Here is a 17,394-nt window from a genome sequence, read left to right as displayed (position 1 = left end):
TCACACACTACTCTAATTGTGCGTGAGCTTCACGTGTCATCTTATGTGCCATGCCAAATTGGTCAGTTTGATCAGTATATAAATTTGAAAATTGGGGTGTTTGGAAAATGGATAGAAACCCAAAGATCATTTTAGTAGTAAACCACCAAAACAAAAAAGAAAGAAAGCCTAATGTGAAGATATAAAAAGTGTTACAATCCCACATCGACTAAGTATGAGATTGGTTGGTGGTTTATAGGCTCCTATGCATCATTCCCTTATAAGCTGATTTTCAAGGGTGAGTTTTACTTAGTGAGTTCATAACAAATGGTATTAGAGCCACCACACATATGGGTCACGTTGTGACGGTTGCAATCGTGTGGCACAGGGGTGATGCCGGCATGGCAGTGTTTGTCCAGAGCCAACAAAGAGCTAGTGCACAACCAGCTCGTGTGAGAGCCAGGACTAAGTATGAGATTGATTGGTGGTTTATAAGCCCCTAAGCACCATTCCCCTATAAGCTGGTTCTACTTAATGGGTTCATAACCAAAAAGCCTACGTGTAAATATGCATATTTGGGTGTATTGAGAACGAGGAGCAAAATAAACCCATACCATTGACCAAGATGATATTTATGTGTTGACAGACGATTGGATTTATGCTTCTTGCAAGAATATACATTAGAAACAAGCATTTAGAGATCACTCGAACAAATCTATTACATCCTTACAACAACTGGCGAAGTAGAGAGACCATTTTGTAATTTTTGCTTCTCTGGAACCAGAAAGAAATTGCCTTCTCCAGGAGTCTCTTAAGTTTCAATAGGTTTATCGGGCAGTAAAGATCCTAACATCTGTACCATTAAGCTTCCACTTACCATTAAATGCAGTCTACTCAGTATGGAACATTTCTAAGTGGAGATGTTGATATACTAATGGTATCCCTCCTCAATTTGAAGAACAATTAGTTGAAAAAAGAAAGGAAACCACCCATTTGAATTTCAAATAGTTGTGTATATAATATGACAAGTGTTTAAGGGCTAATAAGCATGATATAAAAGTTGCTCTATTGCTATTGCTAAAATTGTTGAAACATCATGCATGGCTGCAATCTCAGGGGAAAAAACAATGGATCATGCTACATGCAAATGTGACCAACAAGGTAAATTTGGTTCTGTATAAATGGTATAAAGGAATTCATTAGGATGGATCCTAATATGCACTCAATTTCTCTTGTGCAATTTCTGCTTCCACCCTAGAAGTCTATCTAGCTTCCTCTTAGCTAACTCCCACTTGTTTGATCTCTCGTCTCACAAGATTTTTCTTTTGTACTGTGGTTCACCACCTTCAGTCAACAGGACATAGTTCAAGGTAGGTGATCACTGTGGAGGTCTAGTCGTCTTGGCAGCTCTGCAAGTACTAGCTGTAGGGGTAGACGTTCTTGGAATACTAGACGCTCTATCCCTACCTCTAACACCTTTGCTCTGCACTGTGATCTTGGGAGATTTCCCTAGGCTTACATGAGGAACAACAAAATTGACTCCCTTTGCTTCCCAGTCTAATTCACTCGACCAAGCCTAATCTGCTGCAACCTTGTATATTCTTTCACATCACTAGACCCTAATATTATATAAAAAGTGTTAGTTCTCTTATCACGCGCCAAGACCAGCACACCCTTTGTGACATTCCATGCTCCTCAAGAAAATGCTATTGTATGGACGTTGTCGTCAAGCTGTTCAACAGAGATTAGTCTTTTGTTTAGATCTAGAACGTGTCTAACTTGTTGCAAAGATCACAAGCTCATGTTCGGTAGTGCGATGCACACATCGGCCACTCTCACTACATCCATTGCCTCTCCATCAAACGTGTACATCTTCCAAAATAACCAACAACATAAGTCTGCATGATCTCTTGATGTGAGGTGCTATGGAATGAAGCCCCTGAATCTAACATCCAATAATCAATCGGACTGTGCACTAAAATAAATAGAGCATCCTATATTTCTTCAAAACTACTGCATTCACAACATCATCCTCAGTCTATTCTTAATTCTGACAGTCTCTTTTGATGTGGTCTAGCTTGCCACAATTTCAGCAAGTGATCTGTTGCCTAGATCTCGACTTGCTTTTGACCCTGTCCCTCGACCTATCATGTCCTATGTCTCGATTGTCAACACTTAGGGCCAAATCGGTACCAGGAATCTCCCCAGAGTCTTTCTTGCATATCTCCACAACAAGAATCATATCTCGTACGTAGTCGTAATTCAATTTGTGATCGTATTAAATTCATTTAGATATTCGGCCACAGATGTACCTTCTACCATTCTCAAATTAATGAGCAATATCTTAGTCAGATTCACCTTATTATTTGCTGATGGCTTTTCATACATACTTGACAAAGCTGCCATGAGATCCGTCGAGGTTCTTTCCTTTATAATGTTGTGCACGGCTTATCTAGATAATGTGAGTTGAATAACCCCCAAAACATGTCAATTCAACAAATTCCACTCAGTTTTGTCCTTGCTTTCTGGTTTCTTTCCCAATAGAGGGATGTGGGGCCACTTCCCATAGAGATAATTTTTTATTTGCATTCACTAATAACCAAAATCTGTGCCATCAAACTTCTCGATTCAACCATTCACTTGTTCTCCAAACATCGTTCTTTTTAAATCCAAAACCTTGGGCTCTTGATGCCAGTTGTTCTGAAAACACCACGCCCACACACAACGGTATTGAGCAGATAGTGAAAATAATAATGCGAAACACAAGAATCAAACACATACACACGACACAAGATTTATGTAGTTCAGAAACTTGCCTACGTCTATAGAGCTACATGAGATTTTATTCAAAGGAGATAACAAATATAGAGTGAGTTACAAGAATTTTCATCTGCTCACAATCTCAACTCTCTCTCTAGGGATTATTTATCTCTCAAGAATGCTCACAAGACACCTTTTGCCTCTCTTGTGTTTTTTCACAGTTCAATCTTACATATTCAGAACATAAACACAAGATATATATAGTGCACGATGTCAGAAAACCCTAAGGCATCAAAACAAGGTTATTCGCTCGAGCGGAATATCGAGCATGTCTAGAGCAAACAACCTATCCAACATTTGCTCGAGTGCACCTTGAGCGAACACTAGGGTTGTGCTTCATTCGAGCCTATCGTCGCATGTGCCTCCAATGAATAATCTTTCTGAGCTTCACTCGAGCGAACTCTCTACCTGAGCTTTGCATGAGTGCCTCGTTGAGCGAGAGTCGAGTGAGCTCTCGGCTTGACATCTTCTCAGCTCAAGACCAAGCTCCATAATCCAACAGGTATCCATGGAAATACAACAATACAATCCCGTATTTTTGTCCATGTCCATGATGGTTGGTTGTACCCATAAATGCCATCGAAGCATCCTCCAATTAAAACCAAGATTGTGGATATATAACAGAGCAACAATGCACACCTACGTGAAACCATAGACTTGGTCACATGCATTTATCGAAACTAGTCGTGCACGCGAGCGATGCACAATTAAGTATAGAGTAATTTGAATGTGAACTTTTTCGATTACTAATTTAATAAATTAATTATAGATACAAATAAGATAAAAAGTTTAAATAGCCAGGAAAGAGTTATAAAGGAAAAAAAATCGAAGTGTCTCGAATCTTCAAAGTTTAAAAGTGCTTCAAGAGGAGCAAAATAGATTGTGCATCGTTCAAATAGGCAACATGCATGTTCCGGTGCACTTCAGGGAAGTTAGTACGTTCAGGAGCAAGGAAACAAGCCTCGTATCCAAGAAGAAAGAGAACAATTAGCATGTGAATTCCGATTTCCAAAAACGATTGCACTCAAAAAGTTCAAAAGATGATCATCTCCATGCAACGTACCCCAAAAGTAATATTATATATATCAAGACTTTTTGAAATTAAGATAAAATCATCCCATTGTCAACCAGCGTACGGTTTTTCTCTACTAAAAATAAAGACTATCAATAAAATTGAGATACCGACATTTAAAAAAAAAAAAAAGACAAGTTTACAAACGTATTGTACCTGATGCATGGCTAGTTTCATTGTCATGCATGTATTTTAAAGAGTTAATTAAACGATATATACAACTTTTCCAATAAAAACGAACGATCATGTGAATCAAAACAAAAAATTAGCTTTTAAAAGTTATATATATATCCTCATCATCTCTAGATGACTTGACTCGATTAATGGAGATCATCCGAAAATTCTTAAGTATTTTATAAACCATTAATAATAAATGTGACAGTGCTACCTTATACCTTATAGAGAAGTTAAAAGTTTTCATTATTTGAATTTTCAAATTTCATATAAGTACTCTTTATTTTAACAAATTACTAAAGAATCATAAATTGATTGTGGTCTAGATGTGTACATAGTGTTATATGTACCGGGTACATATATTCCCCTATGAAAGCGTAATATGTAGGTTAATTTCACTACAAGAAATTTAATTTTTAGAGACGAAATTTGTTAGGGATGAAATAAATTTCGTCCCTAAAAATACTTTTCAGAGACGAAATTTAAATTTCGTCTCAAAATATGGAGTACCTTATAAATCCGTTCGAACTAATACATATTAGTTCGAACCGGAGATTCTGAGACGAATTAGATCGTCTCCAAAAATCTTAACCGTTCAAACTAATAAAATTTAATTCGAACAGATAATTAATCTATTCGAATGTAAAATAATTGGTTCGAATGAGTATTACCTTGTTCGAACGGTATTATTTAATTGAAAAGATATATTGTTAAAATTGTAATAATACATATTTTTTATATTAAAAAATATAAAAAATATATAATAATTAATTTAAAAACATTTTAGTTAAATAAATATTATTTTAAAGATATTGTCCTTTTTTTAATTATCGTGAACATTAAGTGTAATGAGAAGAAAATATAATTAATAATAAAGAGGCTAGCAAACACTAAAAATAAAAACCATACATTAATTACATCCCAAAAAGAGTTAGACGTTCTATACAACATAAAAATAGTAAAATAATAACTAACAATATCTATTTATTAAGTAAATCAAAATCCTCATGTAAGGTATGTAAGCATCCTTCCAGGTCCTTTAACTTTTCCATGATGGGCTGAATGAATTCCCTCAATATAAATAACAATAAGGGCTGCCAAATATTATCTTTAGCTCGAATGATTAAAATTCAATTCGAATGACCGAAAATTTCATTCGAATGACGTTAAAGTCCATTCGAATGAACTTCTATTCCATTCGAATGACAATAAATTCCATTTGAATGGTCTTGAATTTCATTCGAATGGAATTTAGGCTCATTCGAACGGAACTAAGCCAAACAGACATGGTTGAGTCGACTTAGTCCCGAATCTACAAACTAGTTTTTCACCATAATCCAAGATTTTAATTGGTAGAAATGATTTAGGAGTAAAGCTCCATCATTTCTACCGATTACTTTTGTGTCATTTAGCCCCAAAACAACAAAATGGGGTCAGAGAAGAAACTGTATCGCGACATATATAACATAATTTCGTTCGAACGAAAAGGGTATAAGTTCGAACGAAAAGGGTATAAGTTCGAATGAATTATATAATAATTCATAAAAAAATATATATAAGTACAAGAGGTAAAACAATACATTTTATATTACTAATACTAGTATATAATACTAATATTAGTACTAATAAAAAATTTTTGGACTAGTATATATAATATATATTAGATATCTATATTATATAGTATAGAGTATTTAATTAGTTACTTATATATATTGTAAGTAACTAGTATATATATAATAGTATATATATTATGCATTAGATGAATATAAAATAGTATTGTGTAAAGCATTGCATTATAAAGTAATATACTAAGTATATAGTAAAACATTGCATTAAATATAAGTACAAAATACATATATCTAATATATTTAGTTTGTATATTAGTAATAAACCAAGTACTTAGAATATATTATAAAATATTATAGTACTATTAGTTTTCATATATTTATGCTATCTATACTATAATATCACTTAGTATTATACTATTAGTGATACTTAGTATTATACTTATAGTGATACTAATTATAAGTATAACACTATAAGTGATACTAAATAAAATATTATACTATTAGTAATACTTAATATTATAGATTGGTAAGAAACTTATTATTATGTTATTAGTGACACTTAGTATTATATAGTGTATATATTTTTTACAAATACTAATAATAATATTGAAAATATTATGTGTATATTTATATATTTCTAGAATTATCTATTCGAATATAAAAGAGTTCGAATAGAGATAAAGTATGTTCGAACGAATTTTTTTTGTTTGGAGGGAAAATTCGCGCCAAATTATCAGTATATGCTGGAGAATATTCCATTTTTTTTGTTCGAACGCTTATATTATTAGTTCGAACGGGAAAATATTGTGGGAAAAATTAGCGGTCTTTTTGAATTTTCGCGTTCGAACTGCTAAAACATCCGTTCGAACGTAAATTCACATATTATTAAACCAATCATTTCACTTCATTTTCACTCGGATTGAAGTTTGAGAGAGGGAGAGAGAGCGACAGAGGCTTTGAGAGAGTGTTGTATAGAGAAAGAGCTTAAAGAAGTGAGAGAAAAGAGATTCTTGAGGGAGAAAAGACAAGGACAAGAGGTAATATGTCTTTTTTGGTTCAGTTTTCATTCCGATTTTCTTTTACAAGTATCTCGATATTTGCTGCATTTATTTGTTGGGATAGAACAACGGTTTAATGTGTTTTATACATATAGGTATTGTGGATTAATATTTTTATTGGATTGCAAAAATTAGAGGTAAGTTTTTATAGTTTTCTAAATTATTTAATAATCATATTTAGGGATAATCATTTAGTTTTCAATGTATTATATTGAAATATGCTGTAGTGTATGTGAAAATTGTGTTTTGTGGTTCAGTTTTTTGCTCTGTTTCGTGAATGGTTTCTGGCTTGGTACCATTCGAACACTCTGAATACCGTTCGAATTGAATTTTCTCCGTTTGAACAGAATCTAACTCGACCAGAATTTAGTTCGAACAGTTTGAGTGTTTGTTCGAACAGTACCAATTACGTAGATATTTATAATGTAATTATAAAATGTAATTATAATGTATAATTGTAAATATTTAAGTACTATAATTAAATAGATTAATACTTAAGATCTAATTATACATTATTTAATTAAAGAATTATAATGTATTAGTGAAAATATTTAAATACTCTAATTAAATAGATTAATACTCTAAATATTCTTATAAAATATTTAATTAAGTAATTATAATGAATTATTGAAAATATTTAAGTACTCTAATTAAATATGTTAATTAGTTAAAATATAATTATAAAATAATTAATTAAAAATTATAATTAAATATTTGAAAATATTTAAATGCTCTAATTAAATAGATTAATACTAAATACTCTTATAAAATATTTAATTAAATAATTATAATGAATTATTGAAAATATTTATGTACTCTAATAAAATATAATTAAAATATATGATTCTAAGACGACATTTAAAATATTAATTAGTTAAAATATAATTATAAAATAATTAATTAAAAAATTATAATTAAATATTTAAAAATATTTAAGTACTCTAATTAAGATGATTAACATGATTGAATATACTTATATAATATTTAATTAAAGAATTATAATGTATAATTAAAAATATTTAAGTAGTCTAATTAAATAGATTAATACTTCATTTTATACATTTATTATAATTTCAAACAGAAATGCCTCATAAACGCAAAAGAATACGTGAGCCATCCCCACCACTTACTAACTCCCGTGTGATTCACCTGCCAACAATGGTGGGCCAACATCACCAGAGCTAGAACAAGGTATTTTATCACTGCATATCTTTTAAATAAAATATGATATTATTTTTTCGTATTGTCTCCATTAAATCTTAATATATACACTTTTTTCGTATAAATTATGATATTAATTTTCATTTTGCAGCAAGAAGAAAATCCTATTGATTATGATCTGACCCAATTGTATGCTAAAGCACATAAAAATCGTGATGGTGTTTGGAGCAATCCTGAGGCAGAGGCAAATTATGTAAGTTTAAGTTTATTTAATTTCATTGTCTAAATATATTTTTGTTACATATACTAATTTTAATATTTTTCTTTTTCCAGGACAAGATGATATCTCTTAAAGACACTGTTGTGGATCCATCTGATGAATCATCTGTCAACGATGCTCAAATCTTTTCTCAAGTTCTTGGATCACGTTCTGGATATTTGAGGGGCTTAGGACGTTGCGTGAAGCCATCCTCAACATCTTCATCATCTTCTAAAGCCAGATCGAATGATGACAAGACTAAAAAATTAGAGGAAGCTGCACTTGAGATAGAACGATTGAGATCGAAGGAAAAAGAGTTGCTGACCCGATTAGATCAAGCAGCAGATTTAGAAGCAAGATTAGAAGAAAGGCTACAATTAAATAACCAAAAAATATTTGAACAATTTCAATTAATGATGTCTCAAAACCCTATACCACCACTACCATCACAATCATAATTCATTTGTTTTTTTTTTTAATTGCCTTTAATATTTATGATGTTTGTAAACATTTGAACAATTGATATATATAGATTACAATTTGATGTATATAGATTACAATTTGTATTAGTATCAATTTCATTTTGTTTGATCAATACCGTTTGAATGGTAAATTACCATTTATGCATACATTCAAACAAAAACATATCCATTCGAACAAAAAAATTCCCATTCGAACAAAAAAATATCCATTCGAACAAAAAAATTCCCATTCGAACAAAAATATACCCATTCGAACTTACCGGGAAATACAATCCATGCGTTCGTTCGAACAATTAAATACTCATTCAAATAAATTCATTTCTAATAGTCCGTTCGAACAGAAGATTTCTGTAAATAGATTATTTGTTCGAACAGTTAATATTTTTCTTCGAACTAAAGTCACTTACGAACTTGTTTGTTCGAACGGACTTGGTCAGATATGGTTATTGGTTCGAATTAACATTTCATGTTGTTCGAACAAAAATATTTTCGTTCGAACTTGATTCTGAGACGACATTTTTTTATCTCAGAAAAAAATTTTCCGTTCGAACGGTTTTGACTGGTTCCGCTCAATTTCGTCCCTAAAAATACTTTTCGGAGATGAAAATTGATTTTCGTCTCTGAAAACTTTCTGAAACAGCCTTTTTGAGACAAAATAGAGACGAAATTTTTTCGTCTCCCAAAACTTTTAGGGACGAAATTTCCATTTTTTGAGACAAAATTTTTTGTCTCAAAAAATCATATCTCTTGTAGTGTTTTGTCAATGTACTTATATATATATATATATATATCCCAAGAAATTAAAAATCTTAGCATAATCACAAATGTAAATATATATCCACTTCCTTATTCCTACAATCTATTCAAAATTACACTACAAGAAAAACGGGCAATGGCGACCAATTTATAACAACGAAAAGACTATTAACAATCAAATTGTACTTGTTTTGCAATTATTCATGTTTCTTTCCTTTTTCTTTTTAAAGAAGAGTACTAAAGTACTTGGGATCATATGGAAATCGGAATTGCATAAAAATCTCCTCTCACAAAGGTCTTTCATGACAGCTCATAGTAGGAAGGGAGAAGCTTTGCTCGCTCTCTTATGACAGTTTTTCCACTCTTTCTCCTCTTTGATCTCCCTTCTGCCTCATCACCATATTGGTAGCTTTGCCCCCCTTTTTCTACCGCATCACACCTTTACACGTGCCACACCAAGAGAATTTACTACATGAAATTTTTTTATATGATGATTCATTAATGTTTACGATGAAAATAACAATTTATTAAAATGAGACAATTCTCGTTGTAAATAATCATTTTTATCGCAAATAATTCATCATAAATATTGTTAGCCAAGACTATTCCAACAGACCCAATCATTTTAAAGCCAAAGCCAACAGTACTAACGTGTGTTAATTGCCGCAGTTGCCGGTGGTGGCCATGCGATACACTGTCCCATTTTCTTTACCTCTTTCACCTTGTTTTGGACAACCACATTCTCTTGAGACTCTAGTACTACTATTTTTTTTTTTCAATTTAATTTTTTTTCAGTTAGTTCTGAGTACAACCTCTCTGTAGGCCTATTATCATGTAGATATATATTTTTAAAATAATTTGTCCAGGAACGAAAGAAGGGTAGCCGATCGAGACCGGACATGCAGCCCCACCCAAAAGACTACTATATAATATCAACAAGGAGGTGTGGTTCCTATGATCAGAAAATGTTGGTACGTGGATCTAGCTAGCTTGCCACTGATGATCACCAGCAGCGCGCTCGATCGGTATCGATCAGTACGTACGTGTTTAATTTGATCGTCCTTGGCCAGCTTCATCCTGCATTGTTACATTTCACATGGTAGGTACGTAAACCTAGCTCAATTCAATGCATTTTACCGTATTTGGCTTAATTGCGTTCTCTTCTTTATTTTCTGGGTAAATTTCGAGTCATGATGATCAGTCGTATCGAAATCTGTAAAGTCAAAGCACAATCTATAGTAAGCTCGGAGAAAACATTCCTTTATGCTTTAAAACTTAAAGACGGCCTAATGGATCAAAAGACGCACTTGCAAACATGAATATTAATTACGCACTGATCATCATCAACATGTAAATCATGCATAATGTTGTGAGAAGTGTTACACGCACAAATAGATATTATAAAAATAAACACATAAATTGATCACATACATATTTTTATATAATACGTTAAATTTACTTTACAATAAAAATAATTTTACAATTTAACGTATCACATCAAATCAAATAAATATGTGAGTATACCTTTTTTTTAAAATATTTTTGTGGCTAAAATACTTCTCTAGTATTATTATCTTATTTGAGGGGTTTTAATTCATGAAAAATGATTTGTACAAGTCTCACGTAGACAAATCTCGCACAGTCTCTTTGTAAAAAAATAGACTCTGTTTCAAAAAGTTTTAAAAAATCTATTATTTGTTTTATAATAAAATTCATTCTTTTATAAAAGATTTATTTATTTAATCTTGTAACTAATCAAAATCTCCATTTTACTAACAATTGACTGTAAGCATCAATCGGTTTTTTCATATATTTTATTAGAAAAATATAGTTGCAAGTATAATTGTGCACTAATCTGTGCATTAATATGATGTGATTGGTTAAAAAGTAAATTTTATTAAAAATAGTGTTAATTTAAATTTTAAATATGAATAAATCAGTATTAATATACAGATTAGTGTGCGACTGTGCTTGTATGTAATAAAACTCTATTTTATTTGGAGAGAAAAAGGGAATGCTTCGTACTTTTGTGGAAAAATGTATCACACAGAAATGTCAAAGATACAGACATAGACTGCTAGGGTTTCAGCATGCAGAAATCCTAGCTAGCTAGGTCCCCTACCCAATAAAGATATAATTAAACAATTATGGAATTCAAATTCTTTCACTGCACCCAGGTACGTACACTACTTATTAACACTCCAGAATCGAGTCATTCCATCATAATGACCAAACGGATTATAAATTTTGAGGGAGGAAAGTGAGATGGCTGCAAGTAGCAGGACAAGGACAAAACAACAAGAAAAACCCTAAAAATTTCAATTTATTCAGAAAAGGAAGTGCAGGAAAGGCAGATTCCAAACAAAGACAGTTGTTTTAATAGCATATAAAAGGTATAACATCATCCTATAGCTAGCAACCGTATGATCTTAACCTAGAAAAGGACTATATATATAGCATACTAATATAATATTTGTGAAAGATATATATAGAATGGAGTAAATATTTTTTTTATTCGACAATAATGGAGAGTAGATGGGATTGGATCAGAGATGATCTAGTGAATATGTAAGATGAGGTCGAGTACGTATGCATGAAAGGGTAAAATGCAGAATGTGAGAAGCAGCAGCAGCAGATCCATATATACAGCTAATTTATCGTTTGTTTTGGAAGAACGTGACAGAGAAAGAGAGAGAGGTTGCATGAACTGTATGTATGGACAGAGAAAAGGGCAAGGAAGGCAGAAAGAGGGAGAGATCGTCATCAGCCTCTAGAGGCAGTTCGGATTGAGAATAAGTATGAAAGGCACGGGACGTAAGGTGAGCCATAAATGAGATGGGGGGTAAATAGAAGGTGATGAGGCTTATGATAACCCTCATGATCGTCACGTCGTTTTTCTTTCGCTACTCCCAAAAACCTCCCAGAATTCCACGCTGCCTCTACTCTCTCACTGCCTCCCTCTCAGAGTCTCAGCATCTTGCCATCTCCCCCTCCCCTCCCCTCCCCTTTGCCCTTTTCCCCCTCTGTATCTCTCTAAATAGCCTAGTCAACCTCATGTCTTCCCTGCTTTGTTCCATATTAAACCAACACCATTCTCTCTTCCTTTTCGATCGCCTGTCTAGCTCTCTACTTTTTCTCTTTTTTACAGTGATCAATCCCCATCTCCGAATGTGGGAAACTCAAATACTTGCTATTTCAGCCTAAATACAACATTGCTGATCAAAAATAATAACCCATTTTCAACAATAGGTCTCTTTAAAAGTATCAACACATATGACTAGGAGGTAGATCATGTGGACTTCCTAAAAGGTACATGATTATTTCCTATTTCATAACCCACTCCCATGCAATGCCTTGAATGCTCTCTTCCCACATTTCCACTACTCCAAAACCATTCTTTCTCGATCAGCCATCCTATCAAAATTTGATACCCTCAAGTGAAAGTGAGGTTAAGAGATCTATTTAAAGCTCCACTTTACTCGCCTACGCTTCTTGTTCCATTGCATCGTTCTCCATTTATACCCCTTCATTCTGATCTACGAACACACACACACACACACACAGAGAGAGAGAGAGAGAGAGAGAGAGAGAGAGAGAGAGAGAGAGAGAGCCTTCGTGCCTTTGTTCTGTCAACATGTGGATGATGGGCTATAGTGATGATGGGGAGTTCAACCTTCCTGATTCATTCAATGGCCGGAAACTTCGGCCTCTCATCCCAAGGCCTTTGCTATCTGCCAACAACAATTCAACAACCACCCCGTCTTGCTTGAGCCGTCTTCATGGCACCGATTTTTTTTCACAATGTCACCATCTGAGTATGTGCTTGCCGGGTATTTGTATAAATTTTTTATTTTTTATTGTGCGTATACTCTGCTTTTTCCTTGTGTGCGCGCTGATCCCCGTGTTTGTGTTTCATATGCTTTTTTGTTACAACAGCTGTAGCGGAACCGAACAAGAGAGAGTACAATACTCCTCCGGTTGTAGTGAGCTCAAGGTGGAATCCGACACCGGAGCAGTTGAGGGCACTGGAGGAATTATATCGACGTGGGACGCGGACTCCTTCGGCCGAGCAAATTCAGCATATTACCGCACAGCTTCGAAGACACGGTAAGATTGAAGGGAAGAATGTTTTCTACTGGTTCCAAAATCACAAGGCGCGAGAGAGGCAGAAACGCCGTCGTCAAATGGAATTGGCTTCCGACGAACACCACTGCGATATTGAAACCTTAGAGAGGAAAGAATTAGGTATGCATGTATAATCATTAACTTAATTTAGTCTCTCTACTGTTATTATGATCACAGCCACGTGAAGTTTAGGTCTGGTTTTTATGCTGGCATCTTCCATTCCATTTGTTGGAGGTGTTTTTTTACCCTCCCTAGGCTTGTTAGAGATGTTTGATTTTTGTTATTTTCTTTATACAAATCTATTTATTATTTATTTTTTTTATTATTCACTACTTATCATTTTATGATGTATTATTAAATAATAGATTTACGAGTAAAATATAATTAATAGTTTTTAATAATCTAATACCACGTGACTATAAAATGATGAGATGATAATGAGAATTGAGATGATTAGTATTACTTTTTTCTCTATTCTGATAGTTCTTCGAGATGTAAAGTTGTATTCATTTTGTTTTTCTTTTTGTCTACAGGGGCAGGCTGCAGGACAGTCTTTGAAGTTGAACAGACCAAGAACTGGGCACCCTATACGAACTGCAGTATTCTGGCAGAGGTCTATATCTACCATCCTTTGTCTCTGTCTTTCTACATAGGCTAATCCTTCCCTTTTCAACGTGGAATGCTTTTAGTCTCTAGAAAGTCAGTAAGAATCAATTAAGTAGGGATCATTTACATATGATTAGGAACTAGATCATGTTGAGGTTATAATGAAAAGTAGTATGGGAAGATATTCGCCAGGGAACCAACAAAAGCTTTGTTTGTTGGGAAATGAAAAGGACCTAAAAGCTGGATTCCTTCCTTTCTGTCGGGATGCTGCTATGAAACTTAGCTGAGATTTTGGGTCTTGTGCTTATTCATGTCATTTACGCAAGTTTTAGGGCACCCACATGAAATTCTATAGAAATGAGCAACTTGATATTGAAAGGACAATGCTATATAACCCTACTGCAGTGGTAGTATTGTCTCTATGCTGCCTTCTTATGGACCAAGGCCCTGGTCTTTAGAAGTGATATCGATACTTTCTTAAGACGATTAATCAGGGAGTGCCCCATTAATTAAAATTGTGAGAAACATATACAAATGATGAAATATCAGAGTTGGAGATTTCATGTGATGAATGTCTATAATGATTTTCAGGAATCTGTTTCAGTACAAAAGGCAGCAAAAGCAGCAGCATTGGCAGAATGTAGGACAGATGGGTGGATCCAATTCGATGAAGGAGAATTACAGCAAAGAAGGAACTTTGTAGAAACGAATGCCACGTTGCAGATGATGCAGTTGTCTTGTTGTGCTCCTCCCACCCACCTCATTTACACCCCTACTTTATCTGCTGCTACTTCTAATACTACTACTACGACCACTAAGGCCCCAGCAACAGTAAGAACAATTGACCAAAAGTTCATTAAGACTCGTGACCTGAACATCTTTATGGCACCCTACAGAGAAAGTAGTCTTAACCTCTTGGACAGTGTCAGCAATGAAGAAGATAGCTGTGGGGATTCTCAAACCCTTCAACTGTTCCCTCTTCAGAGCATCAGGGATGTCAACGACAACAATAACGACAGAGAAACTGAGATATCGGATTCAGCCATGAATGCCAACTTCACACCTTTCCAGTTTTTTGAGTTCCTTCCATTGAAAAACTAAACCACATCAACATGCATGGAAATGCTGGCCATGTACGGAAGATGTTAGGTTGAGTTGGAATGTTGTAATCTTGTCGGAAAATGGAACTTGCTTGTTTTTAATCATGGTAGTCGTGCTCAACGGTGTTGGTTTTTCTTCATATTAGCTGCTTTGAAACCTTCCGTTCACGTAGGAAAGCAGCTTCAATTTACAACATCATCCATTTGATTAGGGATGACAAATCTAGAACAATATTTCTCTTGATAGTTAGTATAATTCTTAAACAACTGTTTGTAATTGCGTGATAGTTTCCACGCTAAGCTTTAGATCTGAAATTGATTGACTATGCTTGAATATTAGCTTCATGTGGCAAAATTGATCAAGAATATTATTATTTTCATCTTTTAATTATGTCATGGGTTGCGAATCAGATAATATGGTATCCCTCTTTTACCTCTTTTCAAACCAGCAGTATATACTTCAGAAATTGTATATATATGAAAGCACAAAAAGGCAATTATGGCATGTCTTTTTCCAAAAGACAAAATCTTGTCTTCTTATTTTAACCAGGAGCCAGAACGCATGACTTTTGTATGTGAAAAGCCATTAAAAATGTTGATGAATTAAGTTATAACCATGCTCAAACAGCTGATCTTCATGAATCAAGTAGGGAGAAAGAAAGAAAAAGGAATATTGCTCTTCCATCCCACCTGGCTTGTACGAGGCAGTAGTAGTATTTCTTACGTACGTTATAAAGAGATAGAGATGCTATAGATTATAGAGTAGATTCATCCTAGACCGGACCCTTGAAACATTAACAGAAAAATCTAAGAAAAGGTAAAGGAACTATAAACTATATGTGGATGGAAATGGGATATTGAAAAATAGAGTTAAAATGGTGATATTGATGCTGTACTCAGAACTTGCCTTTGTTGTACTACTACTTGTGCTTGCAGATCATGATCAGGTACCTCCCATTCAATCTATCTGTCACACTCCACCCCGAATTGCTAAGCATCGAAAGAAGAAAGGGAATGGAACGAGGTTTTGCTCCTATACCAAGAAATATAAACAAATTTTTTTAAAATAAGGGTTATCTCGAATGTAATGTGAGAATCCGCTTTCAACCTAGCTAGACTTCTCCCCTTTAAAGTACAGGTACTGCGTCTGGAGTGTCTTTTTTTTTTAAACAATGGAGGTCAGGCCTCCTTTTTATTTATTCATCCTCATAAAGCTGAGGAAAAACCGTGGGAACGAATAAAGAACATGACCCTCTCGAAAACAACCTCAATATATACCAGAAAGAACATTTACAAACAACGTTAAACCAAAAAATAAATGCTAATCTCTGATGAAAGCCCTCCCTTATCCAGACCATAAATGCCCCGAAGAACACGAGGAAGATCAGCACTAATATTAATCCAAGTGTTGCATACACCAGCAGCCCCCAACAGAGCAAAACCGTCAACTAGAAAATTACATTCCCTGTAAATATGGTTGAGGCGATAACAGAGCCCATCTAAGAGTTAAAGCAATTCCTTCCAATAATCCTCCAAGTACCACAAACCACACCTTCTCTTCCTTATCCAATCAAATACTACCATGAAATCCATTTCAATTTCCACCTGCTGCAACCCAAGAAACTGAGCTATCCGAAGGCCTTGAAGTAATCCCATGAACTCAGCAAAATTGTTCGTACTAGTGGCTGTGAAAATCGCAAAACCAGCAATCAACTCATCCCTTGAGTCACGTATTGCACCTCTAGCCCCAGACAAACCTGGATTGCCCAAAGAGGTACCGTCGACATTGAGTTTTAACCAACCAGATGCAGGAGGGTTCCATTTAACGCTCTGCATATGCGATTTTTTTCTCGGTTTAATCAGTAGGGACAAACTCTTCAGAATTTCCTCATCATGTCGACTTAAGTGTGTAGCTCTTTTTAACTTCTCTGCCACGACCGCCAGCCATTATTTAATGCAACCCCAAACAGCCTGCATTAGTTGTCCCACCTGATGAGATTGCTTAGCTCGCCTATACCACCATTCCAGTTTTTCTTTCCATGATATACCTTCCATGATGGGCATACCCACCTGTAAAGAGCAATAGCTCCATACCTGTTCCTCAAAAGACCTATTGAAGTTAATTTATGTTTTGCAGAACTCTTCAGTTTTCTAGTTTACTATTATTAGCGTTTGCTATTGTTAGCTGTTTTTGGGAAGTTGTATTTCAATCAATGAATTTGTGAGTCTCAATG

At 34.2% G+C, this 17,394-nt stretch overlaps 1 protein-coding gene across 2 annotated transcripts; it reads left to right on the top strand.

Annotated features, from left to right (window-relative positions):
- The first annotated feature begins 12,144 nt into the window (after positions 1-12,144).
- LOC122298626 (WUSCHEL-related homeobox 1-like) lies at positions 12,145-15,526 on the top strand. Of its 2 annotated transcripts, none has more exons than XM_043108462.1 (4): positions 12,145-13,159; positions 13,266-13,574; positions 13,988-14,067; positions 14,652-15,526. In XM_043108462.1, exons 1-4 carry the CDS (start codon positions 12,964-12,966, stop codon positions 15,159-15,161), a joined length of 1,095 nt encoding a protein of 364 aa, XP_042964396.1. In that variant the 5' UTR covers positions 12,145-12,963; the 3' UTR covers positions 15,162-15,526. The 2 variants fall into 2 exon arrangements, with proteins under 2 accessions (XP_042964396.1, XP_042964397.1); XM_043108463.1 differs by having other exon boundaries at positions 12,151-13,144.
- The last annotated feature ends 1,868 nt before the right edge of the window (positions 15,527-17,394 follow it).

Source organism: Carya illinoinensis, chromosome 16 (genome assembly GCF_018687715.1).
Source record: "Carya illinoinensis cultivar Pawnee chromosome 16, C.illinoinensisPawnee_v1, whole genome shotgun sequence".
Taxonomy (NCBI): Eukaryota; Viridiplantae; Streptophyta; class Magnoliopsida; order Fagales; family Juglandaceae; genus Carya; species Carya illinoinensis.
Note: the sequence above shows the minus strand (reverse complement) of the source record. Positions and strands in the feature narration are given on the sequence as shown.

Bases quoted from the DNA above. Each gene is read 5' to 3' on its own strand.
- LOC122298626 (XM_043108462.1), top strand. From the start codon at position 12,964: ATGTGGATGATGGGCTATAGTGATGATGGGGAGTTCAACCTTCCTGAT. The intron at 13,575-13,987 runs GTATGCATGTAT...TTTTGTCTACAG, and splicing joins CTTAGAGAGGAAAGAATTAG to GGGCAGGCTGCAGGACAGTC. The intron at 14,068-14,651 runs GTCTATATCTAC...AATGATTTTCAG, and splicing joins ACTGCAGTATTCTGGCAGAG to GAATCTGTTTCAGTACAAAA.